The following is an 18,458-nucleotide window of genomic DNA, read 5'->3' as shown; positions in this document are numbered from 1 at the left end:
TAAAGCTGCGGGCGATTGTCACCTAGTTGGCTTCTACACGCTGCGATGAACACTTGCGAGTCTATAATCATTGAGCGCTATACTATGTCTTATGCTCGGTATATCCAGTCCTCTAACTGTATGTCAACATGAGCCCTTATCCGGCTACATCTTCATGGCTCCCGTCTTTCTGGTTAATCACTCTGGGATTCTTAACTCTATGCGGTAAGTTCACATATAACTACACGTTATTATTGTTATGTTCAGCTTAGGGATGGTTGGACACGTTCAATTCTGTTCTCTTTTTCTGCCGATGTTTAGATTGAACAAAAGCTTAATTTTTTTGTTAGCTTTTGGTGATTACGAGACATCATAGACAGCGGACAGAGTTGTAGTCAACCGCAGAATTTATTAAAGCTTTGTTATCAATTTGACCTTGGAAGTGTTGTCGTCATTTTTGTTTTCAATAAACTTGCTGAACTAAGAGTCCACACCGCTGATCGTATCATTGGCCGCATCGTGTTTGCGAGTGCCACAATAATTTAATATCACTGTTCAGATGCAGAGTTTTGCTTTCGGAAGATACATGAAGCTGACAAAGATGCGCCTGGCGGCAAAACTTGTCGAGGCCTAATTGACAAGCACATATTTCCGACATCTAGAGCATGTTGTGAGAGCAAGGATGGCCAGGGGTTCGCCCGAGAATTGGTAAGTAGATCATATAAACGTATATTCATCTTAAGATGCAGATTCTAAGATGGAGCACAGGTGGCATAGTAAAATCTGTAACACTGATTTTAGCTCAACCTTGAGCATTCATCTACAGGAAAGAATACACACTTATCGTTAATCTATCGCACTTTCATTCCAACTCGGGCTAGGCACTCAGTCTAGCCCATTGCCATTGCGCTAGTTTTTTAATCTCTTGTGAACGAGTTCGTATTTTATTTTACTTACATATTTTATGGTTGAATTGCACGATAAACCAAATTTTTATGAAGAGAGCATCTACAAATTAACAATTGAAACGAAAAATATCCAGCAGGAAACTGCTTCGGGTAACATAAACACACCAATTTATGAATCACAAATGAATCACAGGGCACAACGTTATTGTTTTCTAGTGCATGTTGTTAGTCAAATCATGCAATCAATAACTAGTGTTAGCTTTCACTGACTTAAGGTCACTTTGCTGTGTCGTATTAGCCACACTCTAAATAACATGGAAAGCCCCGACTTACTTGTATATGCATCAAATATTGACAGACAACTTCAAATTATTTAAATAGTTCATAATAGCTCTCATCTAAGCATTGTACACCACACACTCATATATTCTTATACAGGGTTATCTTTTCTTACCTCTGATGCTCTGCTGGCTTGAATGATGCATTGAAGTTATATATACAGGTGTATTATATAACTATATATTATATAATTGGCGTATCAAAAGGAAGTACTTATTTTATGCTTTGATATTTCTTAGAAGTTTTTCATTTCTTCACAGTTGAACTATATGCCTTTTTAGTAAGTGGTTGTGTGGTGGGTGTGTGGTGATTGTGTATACTTGGAGAATAATGAATAGAATGGCATACAACATTACAGCAAAATTATAATTTCTGTCGGTTCATACAGGTGAGTGTTTGTTACTTATATCAGACTAGGCTAAGATTAAGCTAAGATATTCTCTCTTATATATTATTCATTAATAAACTGCTAATCATTCCTTATTCATGTCCTTCACCTGTTATCCTATGAGAGCAAATCAATTAGCCAGCTCTTGTATTTTATACGGCTTCTCTGAAAGCTGCTCATTAATTTGCTCCGGCTAACTGAACCAGAGGTCGACCGTTTTAAAATAGAGAGTACTGTGATCCACTGCACAGCATGCTGTCTTTTCTAGAGAAGTTGAGAACGCTATGAAGCGGGTCTAACCGTGCCTCTGGCAATATTAACTAAGCTTGTTTATTCGACTTATTAGCCAAATGTCTCGGGATGTAATTTATGATGCACTAAATATATTTGATGATTTAAGACAAGTCTCTAGGTTCTTCGATATCTATATTTGTGTTGCGCTTCACGCACCATCTTCCATAAAAAGTTCCATACATTAAAAAATATTGTGAGGCTTGAGAACAAAGATTTCAGCTAATTTGAGTATAAGCTCAGGGTAGCTCTCAGTATAACATTAATTGCTAGCTATCATTCAAAATTCAACTCTGAACACTCGCTGGGTTTCCATGCTTCGAATGGATTTGGAGTTGACCTCTGCCAACGAATTCGCACTTTACCGTTTCAACGATTTGGAGTTGCACTATATCCATTTTTCCAAGCCTAGTGATGTACTTCTCAAAACAGAGTTTGTTAGACTGGCTTTCAGGTCCCGGTCACTTTTCAATTCATGCTCCGTACAGTTGTTGCACTAACTCAGCCAAGATAATTGATCAGAATTTTCTTTATTATTGATAATATTAATATCCCTTCACATTGCAAAATAGCAACATAATTTACTATTTGCTGTACAGCTATTATTTCAAAGGTCGCATGAACGACAATCGCGTTTAGTAAAAAACATTTTCTATGCTAGAAGAGTGAAGTCTAGGAAGAGGTCGACACCAGTGCAGTGGGAATCTGTGCAACCGGTAGGTTCAGTTAATGAATAAGGTAAAATAATTTTAAAAAAGGTAATTATATCATCATTGTCATGTGAGCAACCTACCTATTGTTGGCAATAGTAGTAAGAGTTGTTAGACTATACCCGCGTAGTAGTGTGATGAAATGCGCTGAATTTTTTTACCTCCACTGGGGAGAGCTTAACTGGTTATTATTGGTTTGAATCCATCAGCAATGAGCATTTCTGTGAGCTCAAATCGTAGTTTCACTGCGGATGCCTTTGCACAACTTTAGCGAAGTGGAATAGAGTCGAATCCGTTCGGATTTTACCGTTCCTATGATTCGGAGTTGAAGAAACTTCGAACTCATTCAAAGCATCAAAACCCAGTAATTGGTTGCAGGTGAGCATTGGACGACGGAAACGCAAGTGGAAATGCATACCATGCCCAACGAACTACATAAAACCTATCTTGGCAGTAAATAGCACCGGTTGGTCAAGCTGGGATGAATGGTCAGCATGCAGCGCAACTTGTGCTGTGGGTACTAAACGGAGAGAGCGGCTATGCCAAGGAAGCATAGCTGTTGATTGCAACGGAGACCGCACAGAGCAGGAGCAGTGCTGGGATATTATTGAATGTCCAAGTAAGATAACATCAATTATAATTTAGATGTTCAACATAGCAATAACTTTTTTATATAAATTACAGCTAACTCTGAATGGTTTTTTTTGACTCAATCCACCAGTAAAATTTTAACTACAGTACCAAGTTTTTTTTATTGGCAGAAATGCACTAGACTTGCTCTTCTATAAATGCATAGGGGGGGGCGCGCTACAGCTTTCTGTTGTTGAACCTGCACTATAGGATGCCTTAATATTATCACAACATTGATTATGTCCAAGGGTAATCTACAAGGAGAAAATAACTCCAAGCAATTTCAGAAATATGTACTTTAATTGAGATTTGTCTTTCCTACCAATACCGACTTTCAGCCCATTTGCTAGTGGAATCTTATCACAATCCAAACAGTGCAAATTTCTTATACTATTCCGAGTTGTTATCTAGAATGGTGTTTTCAATACCTTAGTCCTGGAGTTCTGTCGGTACAGTGCAACTAGCTCCTCGGATAAACTTTCAATTTGTATGCTTACCAGATGCCATTTCAGCATTGTCAACATTTTCAACAGTGCAATAACCTGTCTTGGCATCTTCTGTAAATATTTTTAAAGACGAATTTCTTTTTTGATTATCAATCACTACTTCATATAACTGAACAGGACTATTAACTTCTAGGATTGTCTTACCTCATTTGTGACACCTTATCAATGTTCTTTGCTTTTTGATGATGCTGATTGATCCTGGATCTTGATACATTAAACTGTTTTAGCTAGATTTTAAGCAGGGATCATGGTCTGCCCATTCAGTCTAGTTTATGTCAGCGCTGTCACACTGATCATGCTTACAAAAATCAAGTCTTTGCAAATATAAAATGCCTCTTTGTTTGGGTACCTAACTTGGGTACAAGTTTAATTTGATATAAATTCTTCAATAACTTGTCTTTCTATTAAGAGGAACATAGTTAATGACATAAGATTTATATATATATATACAAACATCTACCTCCTACCCAGTGTCTACCTTCTACCCAGTGTCTACCTCCTACTCAGTGTCTACCTCCTACCCAGTGTCTACCTCCTACCCAGTGTCTACCTCCTACCCAGTGTTTACCTCCTACCCAGTGTCTACCTCATACCCAGTGTCTACCTCCTACTCAGTGTCTACCTCCTACCCAGTGTCTACCTCCTACCCAGTGTTTACCTCCTACCCAGTATCTACCTTTTACCCAGTATCTACCTCCTACCCAGTGTCTACATCCTACCCAGTGTCTACCTCCTACCCAGTATCTACCTCCTACTCAGTGTCTACCTCCTACCCAGTGTCTACCTAGTACCCAGTGTCTACCTACCCAGTGTCTACCTCCTACCCAGTATCTACCTCCTACCCAGTATCTACCTCCTACCCAGTGTCTACCTCCTACCCAGTGTCTACCTCCCACCCAGTGTCTACCTCCTACCAGGCTGCTTATTTCCTGTTAATTTGGTAGATTATGAGTAATATAACTCGTAGACTGCTAGCACGACGTACAAATTAGAACTTCACAAAAACACTTATAATTGATTACTAGGATTTACCACTCCCTTATTTGCTATTTAATTTCACAATTTTATCATACGATTTTTAATGTACTCATATCGCAGTTGATGGTGGCTGGGGGCCATGGAATTCTTGGAGTGGGTGCACAGAGCCATGCGGTGGTGGTCAACGACAAAGAATGCGACTATGCAATAATCCTGTACCTGAAAGCAATGGCAGAGACTGTGGTGCAGACCGCACAGAAATAAAAGTTTGCAATTCACATGGCTGTCCAGGTGAGTTTGTGCTTTGTCTTAAGCACAGAAATTGCTAAACAGGTCTAAAAAAAGAGCTCTAATCAAACTTTTGGCTGTTCCTGTGCAATGCTGGCTAGCATTTGTATTCAATTTTATTATCTGGATAATTTAAAATAAAGTATACCAATATTTAGCTACTAGATTTATGCGTGTGTTTTTTAAAATTATTTCATTTTCACATACCATTCTCCTAAATACTATATCTATTACCAACATAAACCTACATTCTATAAATACATAGTTTCGTTTCTGGCTATAGACAAATTAAACAAAATATTTAGATAGCTTATGTGGACTAAAATTTCTATATAAAATGAAATGGCTATAACGTAAATGAAGCTCTGCACTTTTAGGATTTTTGTTATTTGTACAACCTCCAAATGAACAGGGTCGTAGCTGTACAGTGAATAAAAGCTCAGCACGCGAGAAGATAACCTACAGTAGTGCGGATAGCAGTGCCTTCTTTCCAAAAGCTGTTGGTAAAGATTCAACAAATCGCTTGCCAAGATCAAATGTTAAAACCGCATGCTATCCATACATAAGAACCGGGAGACTACCGGCTCATGGCTTTGAAGCAGGCGTTATTAGAATAGCAGCTGTATATTGCTATTCCTAGATATGATACTATTGAAAGAAAAAACTTCCTTGCCAAGAACCATTCTTTAAACTTTTACTTCTCGTGCTATTTGGCTGTGCCATATAGCACAATTGCCAAACAATTTTATGCCTGTGATTTAGTGGATGGCGGATGGTCGAATTGGGGTGATTATGGAGTGTGTGATGTTACTTGTGGAAGAGGCAAAGCAATGCGACACAGAACCTGCACTGAACCGGAACCAAAACATGGAGGAAATTTTTGTATCGGAAGTAGCAAAGATGTGTCTCAATGTGACACCAACCGTAAATGTCCAAGTGAGAGTTAGGCCTTTCTTTATGTTGCTGTCACTTGCCACCAAAGCAATAAATCTATATGATGACTATGGCTTGATTTCTCCATTTTGCTTTTATCTTATACTGACAAGCCATTTTATTTTATTTCATGAATTTTCTTTCAAGTTGATGGTCAGTGGTCACTCTGGAGCACATTCTCCTCTTGCTCAATAACTTGCGGGAAAGGCTTGACAAAGCGAACTCGTCTCTGTGTGGCTCCATCTCCTCGTAATGGTGGCAAGGAATGTCTTGGGAACTCCACTGAAAGCCAACCCTGTTACAGTCATAACCCCTGCCCAGGTCTGATTCTATTTCCTGCAGCATCCTTATTGTTACCACTCAACACTATCCTACCACTCAGTATTCTATGAAGTGTCTTTTCACCTTTCGAATGTACAGAAGATTGCTACAGGCCTAATGTGACTAATTATGACGTGTCCTAATAATTCAAGCACCAGTTTTCAATGCGTGTACATTTCAGTAAATGGAGAATGGACTAGTTGGACCGACTGGGGCATGTGCCTGGCTCGACCATGCTCAAATGAGACGGGAATACAGACAAGAACGAGAACATGCTCGAATCCACAGCCTCGCTTCCGAGGGAAGTTGTGCAGTGGAACAACAACTGACACACAGACCTGCTACCACAACAACAACTGCTCAGGTATGGGGGCTCCCAGCAAAGCTGCATTTCTTGATTAGTTCAACCTTATTTTGTTCTCACGTTTAGCATTATCTTTGTCCCCAAATTACTTGGCATAAAATTCGATTATAAAGCACTATGGTACCATTTTCCTGGTACATATTCTCATATGAACATGATGACATTATAAACCCTACTTTTCAATTTTCTGCAGCTGATTCTTAGATACAAAATGATTACAATTGACTGCTCTGAATAACAAACTTCAGTATAACTTGGATATATCAAGCTTTAGCAGAAAAGAAGGCTGATAAATTCAAATGCCAATATATCCGTGATTAAATTTTTAGATTTGCATTTTTTCGTCTATACAACATATCTATAGGTCTTTCATAATAGATAACATTCATCACATAGACAACATAATTCATTGATTTTCTAGGTCTTGTTCCTGTCACCTGAACTATCAATCAGCGATCCATGTAAACTGTAGATTCTGAGAATTTGTGTTCTTTTCATAGTTCGATCTGCTTTTGCCTTAATATATGTGTTGCTCAACTAAGAATATTGGCCTGAAATTCAAAGCGTTTGATTCTTCTTTATCATCTTGACTGACATCTTGACTGACAGATGTCATCATGAAAAATTTAGATCTTTAATGTAACTATCGGAGCAAAAAATCACGTATGTCACAAAAACTAGCCTCATATACAGAGCCCTTGATATATATGATAGCAGAACAATAAAGGGATTGTACGATTACACTACAGCTTTTTTTACTTTGTTGAAGCAAATGAAAGTCAAAACATATGGTTTAGTTTTTACCATACTGCCAAAAACATTCAGGATAAGAGAGGCCTGGGATGAAAGCTGGGACCGTACCAAAGGACTTGATTATCTAAGTCATACAATATCTCTACCTGTACCTAATGTTCAAATCTCTGCTCGTGTACAAACCTTAGATAAAACTACAACCTAATAGCCGATTTTTTAAGAAACAATGGCAAATTAATTGCATTAAAATATGTAGAAACAGAAGCTCACACTTGAATTTTAAAACAAGTGCCAGTTTTTTTCAAGACTAACAGAATTTTGCCAAAACTCTTTGAAAAACTCTCATTTCAAAAACGCAAAAACTATGAAATGTGAGATTCAATTATTTAATCAGTCTAAAGTGTCAAAGAAAAGCCTGTTATTAGAAAATATCAAAGTTTTGACCATTCTTCAATTTTACTTTCAAATTTTTCCACAATTGTTCGATAACTAATTTTACTTACATTGTTGAATTTTTTATTTTTACCAACGATTGCTCAATACCCAATTTGACAGACAAAAGATTCTGGATTATTCATGAATTTAACATCCTCCTAATTCAACTTCCTAAAATAGCTCTGACTATTCAGAGTTGTATAGATTCTCTATCAATCCTGAATGGTATTCTCAAATATTTTGGTTAATACTTAAATTAGTTGAATACATAAATATGTAAAACAAGGAAGTTCTATCCTGCGTAGTTGATGTATCAATAGCAACGAAGTGTAAACGATCGACTTTGTTCAATTCTATTTGTTACTTGTAAAAAAATTTTTTTTTAGCTGTATTTTTCACTTGAGCAATGCCAGGTGTGACTGCTTCTGTTCAATTAAATGTAGAGCTTGGTTTGTTTCCTCTGCTGACATTTCAAACCATGTCACAGAATAGGTGGCATTTTTAGTTTCTAGCAATTAAGATACACAAACTGCACTACACAGTTTGTGACAGTGGATTCACTTATGTAGACAGTGCGACTTGACTAGCGGATCATCCCAATGAGGCGCAGTAGATTATGACCAACACGTTTGTTTTAGTAAATGGACAATGGTGCAACTGGGAACCATACAGTGAGTGCAGACTAGCCACCAATAATATAAATTTCAGAACCAGAGTACGGCAATGCCTTTGTCCAATGCCCATGTATGGCGGCAATACATGCGTTGGTAAGTTATAATTGCACTTCTTGTTTACATAAAACACACCTCATGATTTCATTTAATCCTTGAATCTCACTCAACAGTTACACAAGTTGCTTATTCTTGTAGGGGAAGATTATCAACTTAGCAATTGCCTGGTTATTGGTGAGAAGAGGTCATTGCGGACCGGCTGCAAGTTCGTGTCCTTGCTGGATCGCCTAGAAGGATCTGGATATTTTGAAGACGATGACGACTGCTGAAGGGCCGCAACTTAGCGAAGTTACGCCGTGTGCATGAGTTTAGCATGCTTTGTACTGAAAGGTTAGCATGCTTTGCTTTGAAAGGTTAGAGATATACAACTTTGATGTATGAATAAAATATTTTGCTATAAAATGAGTAGCATTACAAAATAAATAGCACAGGAGTACTAACTAGCATAGTCTAAAACATGAGATCTAAACTGTTACAAGATATGAACTGTCACGTGATTTGATCCTAAAACGAGCGTCATAGGTGGGAGAACTAAAGAGATGTGACACACTAATGAAAACAATAGTAAGTAGACTTGAAGTTTAGCATGAAACTTATTTTATAGTTGCCATACATCCCCTCACTCCGGGGCTATACACTTGATACGTCTCCTCATCCTGGGACTATACACTTGGAACGTCTCTTCACCCTGGGACTATACACTTGGGTGTATTTGCTTATGGGTATGAGGTTGTAGCCAATAGGCAGATAGAAATATGTACATACTGAACATTTAATTTACAAGTGAATGTGAAACAGACATCTAGCATAAAATGCTTGAGGCACTGTTCCCGATACACTTATTTCATCAATAGGAACTCTCTCACCAATCACCCAGCCGATCTGAAATCTAAGATTGACGTTTTGTGTTGCAGTTGGTTGCCTCCTCCTTTGCCCTTTTGCTAAACTTGTCATTCTTGCAGCGCGTCAACTGACTCATATTTTGAAATCGGTTGTCTTCGTGATGAGGAGCCTTGACTCTGTGTCGTCGTAAATAGCCTGTGCAACTGTGGTTGCTAAGAAGACAAAGTTCCATTTCTGCCCTGTTCACCAAACTGCAAAAATAATTGGAAGGAAATGGCAGAGCAAGGGAAGCGAGTATGAGATAATACACAGGCATGTTATCTGATAGTGCTCAAAAACTTTGCATTATAATTGAGAGACTTAGATTTAAAATGGTTTGCATCACTGGCATGTTACAAGAACACAACAATATTATATGATACAAACCCACTTTATACCTTGCATCTGAAAAAGCTACCAACTAAAAAAGCATTGTAACTCCGTTTTAGGGTATCTCCTAGGCTGTTGTTAGTATGAAACTAAATTGGTTTATCAAATAAAATCACAAACAAGAACAAATGCTGATCACCATAGAATTGATATTCAGAAAGTTTTATAGATTCTGCATAGGAACTTGCTAGCCTCAACTATCATATTTCCTAAATGACCTCAACTATCATATTCCTAAATGCCTAAAGCTAATATAGGATACAGTGGTTATTGTTTAACCCTTTGGGTGCCGTTTCCACGTTTCGGCACAAACGCTTAAATGACCTGAATGTTAATTTTGCCTTTCTGTGAATCTGCAATGGCTCAGAATCGATAAAGCTTAAAAACCGGTAAATGAGCCGGTAACATTTACCGGTTTCCATTAAGCCAAGCGGTAAATACTTTGTAACCGGTATGTTTACAAAATATTTACAAATCTAATAAATTCACAGTAAAAATATAATTAGATGCTTTTGAAACAGTTTTAGACAGTTATGACAAGTATTTAATTAATAGTGCTAAAAGAAATGGATAACGCCAAAATAGCACCCATTCAATTGTGATGTTGCAAATGCTTTTTAAAATTTATCAACACTTTTAAAACTTTGTGACAGCCTTCTTAGCCCAAGTTCCAACAAAGCATAAACCCCTATACATTTGTGAATATATTAAATGGGAACGCTATTTTGCGCGTTAATTGCTTTTCTCATCAACAGACGAAACAATGTTTTGCAAAAGTCAATGAATTGAAAACATTCGTTTTTATTAAAAGACATGCATTTCTGTATGGTGTTTTATGTCCAACGTTGTTATAATGTCTTTGAGGTTGAATTCAAAACCTTTCATTGGTGGAGCATTCAATTTTTTTAAATTTTGGTCAGTTTCTATCGATAATCATATTTTCAATGAGACACATTTGTTATGCAGTCTTACATTTTTTCAAGCTACATTTCCGGTTTGTTTTATATTCATATTAAGTTATATAACTCGGCATTAATTTATTTTAGCTTGTCCAAACTGATTTCACATTATCTTAACGCTTCTAGCAGCAAAATAAAATAGCTAGCGTTTATGAATTATGAACTAGAGCCTAAACACTTGTATTTCTATTTAAAAAACAAATGCTTTTGTATTCAGCTTCAACTGGTTTGCTATAAGTTCACCCAAGACAGGTACTATTGCTCATAATCTATTGTTGAAAGAGTCATAATGATTTATTGTTAACATGGGCTAGATAGACCATGTAATAACATAGCAAAATCCAAAACAAAATGTCCAATTTTCGGGTGAAAAAAAGAAGCGGTATCGTAGCACTTGGCAACAAATAATGCGACAGTCAAAGGTTTAAATTACTCTTGTAATGAAGAGAAAAAGTACGGAGTTGTCCATTCATGGCCAGATTTACAATTAGAGACCAAACCCTAACGATGCATAACGATTCAAGGAATGGGTATCGTAGAGCTCAATTTTCTTGCAAACCTTAGTAGATTCCATTCTAAGTTCTCCCCAACGGCCTCGGAAACACTTATGGGTGGGTATACACACGCTAGACTACATTGCTAATCTAATGGTGACCATTGGAGTAGCAGCGCTTGGGTCAAGGCTGTATTTGAAGATCTACATACCTCACTCTTTTGAGACTGCTGACAATATGACTGGCTTTACGAGTAGTAGGCTCACACCTTTCAGATACAGTCAAACTGTTAGTTTGTTCAACCTGAAATACCATGACCAACAACCATGCAATGAGAAAGCAGCCAACACCAAAGTGTTGCATGTGCAATGAGTGACTGATTCACCAAAATACCAGTGAATGAAGATATCGCTAAGGGATGTGAACAAGAGCCAATTTACAATACTCTGCTCAGACAGGAGTTTCACCCTAAAAATAACTGTAAAACCTCTGATTGACCGCCTCGGCATAGTATTTTTCAACCCTTCCTCCCTAGTGGCGGTCAATTGGAGGTGGCGTTGTATTTTTCAAATGGCTCGTCAAAATTTTGGGAAGATAAATTGAGCCCTTTTTCAAGTGAACCGAATGTCATCTTTATTTTGTCTTCTTTCAAGGGCAGAGCAATGCTAACATTTTGGGATATCTGCTAACTTACCTCTAACTTGTCAAAGAACTTTAATCTGCGATGATATTATAGCCTGTGCCTTGCTTTGCAATTTGTTAGAGCTTTCTCAGAGCTTGTTAGAGCTTTTTCATTTGAGATTTGAAGGCATATTTTTATTTTATATCGAGATTTAACAATGTTGAATGAAAGCTCATTGCACTCATTGATATGCTTGCTACAGTTTGCAGCCAAAACTAGCTTTTTGTGGCGTTTGTAATAAAACTGACATTTAATTAGAGGGCGGTGCTTTATTTTTCAACCCTTCTCTCAAGGTGGCGGTCAATTGGAGGTGGCGTTGAAATAGATGCGGCGTTCAATTAGAGGTTTTACGGTATTCTCTATAGTTGTACATTGTAAGCCTTTAATAAATTTGCAACATTGTAATACAATTAAGCTTGTCATGTACTCGACGAGGTAATAAAATAATAAAACTAACATTCACAGAGAATATTAGTTTTCCTACTGAGAGGGTTGAAATACACAGAGAATATGATGAAAATAGAACAAGAAGGAGATAGTGAGATCTGCTCTGAATTAGAAAAGCTGACTTGGGCAGCAAGATTAGCACAAAAGTCACCAAGATGAAGAAAAGAAGGCAGAAATGACACTAACGGCTAATACTTGTGTTAGAGAACATGGGTAGCCTTTGTGTTAGTGTTTGTCTGATTATGCAATAAGCCAATTGTCAGAATGCCAATTAATTATATACGATTATGTAAGAGGTCAGCTTTTAGCAGCAAAGCATATTCTGTTCTTGGTTGTGTAATTCAGTTTTTTTGACCTAGTGTGCCTACCCACCAAAATACATTTTGGGTGATATGGAGTAACAATAACAATGTCAGATAAATGCTTGAGGCGTGCCAACAAACAGATCTCTAGCTGAGACACTATGCAGAAAAATTTTACATTGCTGAGCCCTATTAAAGTTATGCAAACTGTGTGAATGGCCAACAGACAACTATTCTTATTTTCAAGACTCGAATTTACAGTTTGACATGCCTCGACTTGTTTTTTTTATCACAATAACATATAATTATTTGTACTATATCATTTGATGACAAACAATTACATCAGTCAATTGTGATTGTGAATGAAATAAGACATGAGGGCATTGACAAAACTGCAAACGGGTAAAGGCACACACCACCGTTCTTTTATACATAGGACTAGCCAGTGCAGTGAATGCCAACAGCGATCTAGACAACTTTGCTTCTCACATGGTACACTCAGTAGCATGCACTAAGTGCTTCACGCAACAATGGCACTATATACGGGTATAACATTAACAAGTTGGCTTGGCGAATTTACTATGTGAATCAAATATTTTTCTTTTGGAGAAAAACTTTATTCACAAAGTGAATGAAATGAAAACTTTAAAATGTACAGTTTGCTTCAGACCTGCTACCCTTTTCAAATGAGCATACAGAAGCTATAGTGAATATAAAATACTTTGCTCTCGTATAAACCTGATTAAAGATGTCTAATCACTTTTACTGAGAGAAAAGACTAGAAATAAACTAATCACTAATCACGTCTTGTTTTACTGTCAACACGAGTTCATTCTGCAACAGCTAGTGTGGTTGGGTTGAATGCAGAACTCACCTTATTGGAAGATCCTAGTGGGATGCTATCTGGTGGAGGCTCAGTCACACCATTATGTACTTGACAGTCCTTCTCACCAGATATGTCAGATAGCAGAAAATCACTGAGCTCTTCCAATGTACGGCCCATAGCATTTCTCTCAGATTGGTCAAGTTTGGTGAACTCTTTCTGCTCATTGATCAATTTATACATAAACTGATCAGTTGATGCAACTGCGATTGGTAGTTGTATTTCTTCCCGAGCGCTAGTTGCAAAACATTTTCTGATAGGTGAAATGATTGTTGCTGCATATAAAGTATCCTTCAATGCTTTGGCAACAATTGGTTCATGTAGCGTCGCTTTACTTTTTGTGATTTTTTCATCACAAGGGCCAAACCTTGCTCTACGAATTTTTGAAAAGATATCCGCAAGACGCATTTTAGAAATATTTTTATTAGTAACCTTCAGTTGGTTTTGCCTGAACACAGATGGATTTGAGGGCTGGGAATAGGAATAGTTCTCATCTGCACTGCATTCACGAAAATCCTTCAGTGAACTTTGCACTCTGAAGGCAGCATCACCTGTGCAACAATCGCGATCACCTAGTAAAATGGCATTGAGCAGACAAGTCCGCAGATACACACACACACAGCCACAGTTAAAATTTATGACAGATCTTGATAAAACGGTTAACCAAATTTCCTAGCGGCTTCAATCTTAAGAAAATATCAGTGTTGCATGTTTAAAAATAATTCCTACTAATACTGGTTTACTACACCTGCTTCATCTATCTCATTTTAACTGCATGACAGAATAACTCCTAACAATATATAAATTGATTAAAATATGGAAATTGCAATGAGATGCAGCCATTGAACGGTGTAATGTCAGTTTCCTAGTCAATATTTTTACAACTAACCAGTGGTAGATGAATATTCGTCACTTGGTGTGACATCATTGGGGGCAATGGTAATGCTGCAGGGCTTCATAGCTGATGTTTGTAGTGTAACTGCATCTGAATCAGCTGAGCTCCTCACATCAGAACCTGTAGGGGCTCCTAAGGTTAACAGCTCTCTATTACCTCTAAACTCACTCCTATCAGCACATTTTTTAGCACCACAAAATTTTAAAACATTTGAAAATAATGCTTCAGGCGAATCAAAATGTCAGCCCTTTTTCTTGCCATTAGCCCAGTGCTAAGGGACGGAACATACTTACCTATATAATTCACATCGATGCCACATGCCTGTTTTGTGAGCTGACAGTCATTCTGACACTTGGGCTTACCAATACCTTTAGGCTTATCTCCTCCTTTGTAAGACATTTTTGTGAGATAGCGACGAATGTGTTCTTTGGCATGGCTAGAAATTGTTTGGTGTCGCGCTGATCGACGGCTGTCACGGAAACTTCTACCACATTTTTGGGTCTCATCAGTAATTTCTAAAATATAAATCCCAATGTTTGTATGCCTGTTGGCGTGCCCAGTTATTATTGAGTAAATTAAGTAGAGAGTAAAGTAAAGAGTATTAAAGTAATTATTGAGAATGAAAAATCTGCTGTGCGCTGGATTTGAACTCAGAACCTCCAGTTCTTCAGACATGCATTTATCCAATACACTACACCAGCTATGACCAAATGCCGGATCTTGATCCGGATCTCTGTAGTTGTTTTTGTGGATCTTCCAAGCTGGCAGTCAAAAAATACTATGGAAGTATTTTTTAAAATTTGGTTTACAAAAGATTTTTGTAAGCTTTTCTTAGAATTTTTGTAAATTCTTTGCTTTCAGCAATGAATTTTGTGAAAAACAATCATAGTATACAACTCACAAATACTCCTCTTCATAAACTTTAAAAGTCGCTGTAAGTAACAAGAAACAGCGTTTCGATAGTATTGTGAAGTCAAAGCCCGCTCTTCATTTTTCTCACTGATATCAGACATATTTAGTACACCACATTCATTCAGTGATTTTTATTCAAATTATGTTACAAAGTTTCTTAAAATCGTATTTGACGCTTTGTTTTAAAATGTACACAAATAACTGCGTGTATATTTGGTAAAAAAGAAAAATGCACATCTTTAGCTCGTTGTGGATCCTTAATTTGTCAGATTTGGCTATAGAGGATGATGACCGAAATTATTTGTCCATCCCTGCACAACACTGTCCAACTGGCTACACTATGGAATAAATCGGACCCATACTTATTAAGGTGAAAACACACTAGGCGATATTTAGAGCGATATCGCGCTGCATGGCGCCAATCTGCGCTAGAATTCACTCAGCGTGCTCATGCAGAGCGATAACGCTAGACTTTCTCTACACAACTTTATCGCTGGCGAGATGCATTTCGATTGGTTGGTTTTTACCAGAATGCAATTTTATGGCGGGTAATTATTTCTTATCAATGTTCACCAACGTACAGCAGCGACAATTGGCTATTTTGTTACGATTGAAACATTTTCAGAACGAACACTGAATTGTTCATAAATTTAATAATAGCACTCCCAGTCCTGTGCACCATAACAAACAAAAATTACAAAAAATCCAAGTTGAAAACCAACATTTGGAGTCAATCATTGCGCAGGTTGACCATCTTGAGAACGGTAAATATTTAATATATTAAGTATAAGAAACAACCACAAAATAAAAGATGTATAAAACGGTAAGAAATATTAGTTAAAAATTCAATAATCATTTTTTCTTATGTCTTCTTTTAGTGTAGGCAGTGTACAATCCGTGAAAGTGAGATAGGTTTAATAACAAATGCGTAAGTTTACGTTGTCGCCTAGACGGCGCCATTTTGACTAACCTAAATTTATTAACAACTCCGAAGAAACTAATGATACGGAATTTTATTGGCAGTTGTGGGCGTGCCCATTATATCGTTTGCTAGTGAACCGCTCAAGTCTGTTTATGCACACGCCAGCGATATCTCCACCCTCTTCATGACGCTCGCGATAAAATCGCCTAGTGTGTTTGGACCTTTACACATGCAAATCTTTCATGGCTTTACGGTTAACACTGCAGCTAGCGTTATGTGTGAAGCTATACCAGGAAAGAATATAGAAGAAAAATGATTGCCCATACTTGAAGAGAAATGCTTAAACGCACATGGCCAGCAGACAATTGCAATCTGGATAGATCTGTAGTAGGCACTGCAACCGATACAGTATGAATTACACAGAAATAAACACAGTACACAAAAACAGGTAAAACGCCTTCATTTGAAAGTTGAAACTGTAAATGCTGTACACGTTGATTAAAAATACATTTATTGTGCAAAAACATTTTATATTACTCGTGCAACACTGGGCATTTAGCTAATAATGTTTTATGTATTTTTGAAGGTAATGATGATGTGTACCCAATTGCATACTGCTGTCTAGTCAAGCCTTAATCGAGCATTAGTCTCCACTTTCTAAAAAATAATTTAGCAGACGACTTCGTTTGGAATGAAAGGGAATTGTCCTCCACCACTGCAACAAACATATTTTTACGAGGCAGTCATATATCAAAGATGGCGAGTACATCTGTCGATAACTAGGCTGGTACATCAAAAAATTATATATAGATATATACATCTGATGTGTCATTGACAGTCAAACGGCTATGCCAATGATTGCTAGTAAATCTTTGACTGAATGTTGACCACTCTTGGCACAAATTTTGTCCCTATGGAGACACGCGCTATCATGCAAGTTGGCTGATGTATGATCACGGAATGGAAATGCATTAAACGGAATTGTAATAAGTCTAATGGCAAAGAAAAAGCTACTTAATGGAACTCGATGTACTACCATAGAAAACAAATGGGGGAAATATCATCGACCTGCAATGTCTATAGCCTGGCTACATATCGCCCAAAAGACCCTGGCGACAATCTTGTACAAAAAAGCATTGTAAAATGGAGCACTGTGACTTGCGGTATGGCCAAGCTGCTGCGGAATGTAACGGTCATTATGAAATAACTAATTTCAACAGAAGATGATGAGTTGATATATTTTTCAAACCATTTATATAAATATAGTTCGAATAGTTTGCAGCCACTGTAGCTTTTAGCTAGTGTCAGTTTCTTGGTATATGCAGTCTTTCCTTTGATCCTTGATCAGTGTGTAGTACAAAAGAATAATATTTGATGTTGACTGGTTAGTGTTCCCCTCTCTTTTACAGGATTAGTCTGTTTTGCCTTTTTCTGATAGGTGTTTCACTAAATGACTCCTACGCTGTAGAAAGGTAGATGTAATTCATTTCTGTCATTTAGAGTGGGTAATTCTGGTCTGTCTACAGTGTAATCTTTCTAATAAGCATAAATTTCATCTTCTGCTCAAGTTGTTATTATATGGCTTTGCATGCTTTAATATTTACCCAAATTAGTTTGTAGTTGATGTCATTGTCTTCTTTCGAGACTGAAACGATTAAGTTATTTCCGACTTTAAAATTTGAACCAATGCTTTTCAAAAAAACTTAAAAATAGACTTGGACAATCAGTAAAGACAACAACGTATCAGTCAAAAGCTGAAAAATCTTCTAATTACTACAAACTAAAACCAGATGTCTACCAAACCGCAGTACTACACACTAACATGAAAACTACAAAAAAGCAGATATCGAAATCACATCAACTGACCAAACAATAGCTTCCAGACCAAAAACTAGATGGCAGACTTGAACAAACTGCTCATGAACAGCCTTGATCTATATATAAATCTGGGTTTGTTTAAAAACAGAAAATCTATTTCGCATTGGAATTGAACTTAGAACCACCAGTTTTGCAGACAGGCGTGCTGTGCTATTCATTACATTACGCATCTAACTGGCCATACTAATGAATAATTGTGCACATAATTATTACAGCGATTAAAATATGCACGTTTGCAACAAGTACTATAGGTTACTA

The 18,458-nt window shown here is 37.2% G+C and overlaps 1 protein-coding gene across 1 annotated transcript; it reads left to right on the top strand.

Annotated features, from left to right (window-relative positions):
• The first annotated feature begins 44 nt into the window (after nucleotides 1–44).
• LOC137394791 (coadhesin-like) lies at nucleotides 45–8,873 on the top strand. The gene is made up of 9 exons (XM_068081559.1): nucleotides 45–204; nucleotides 539–687; nucleotides 2,994–3,234; nucleotides 4,850–5,020; nucleotides 5,780–5,953; nucleotides 6,098–6,271; nucleotides 6,453–6,635; nucleotides 8,462–8,590; nucleotides 8,693–8,873. Exons 1-9 carry the CDS (start codon nucleotides 129–131, stop codon nucleotides 8,821–8,823), a joined length of 1,428 nt encoding a protein of 475 aa, XP_067937660.1. The 5' UTR covers nucleotides 45–128; the 3' UTR covers nucleotides 8,824–8,873.
• The last annotated feature ends 9,585 nt before the right edge of the window (nucleotides 8,874–18,458 follow it).

This window comes from Watersipora subatra, chromosome 4, assembly GCF_963576615.1.
Source record: "Watersipora subatra chromosome 4, tzWatSuba1.1, whole genome shotgun sequence".
Lineage (NCBI taxonomy): Eukaryota > Metazoa > Bryozoa > Gymnolaemata > Cheilostomatida > Watersiporidae > Watersipora > Watersipora subatra.
The sequence above is the reverse complement of the archived record's forward strand: the minus strand, read 5'-3'. Positions and strand labels throughout refer to the sequence as shown.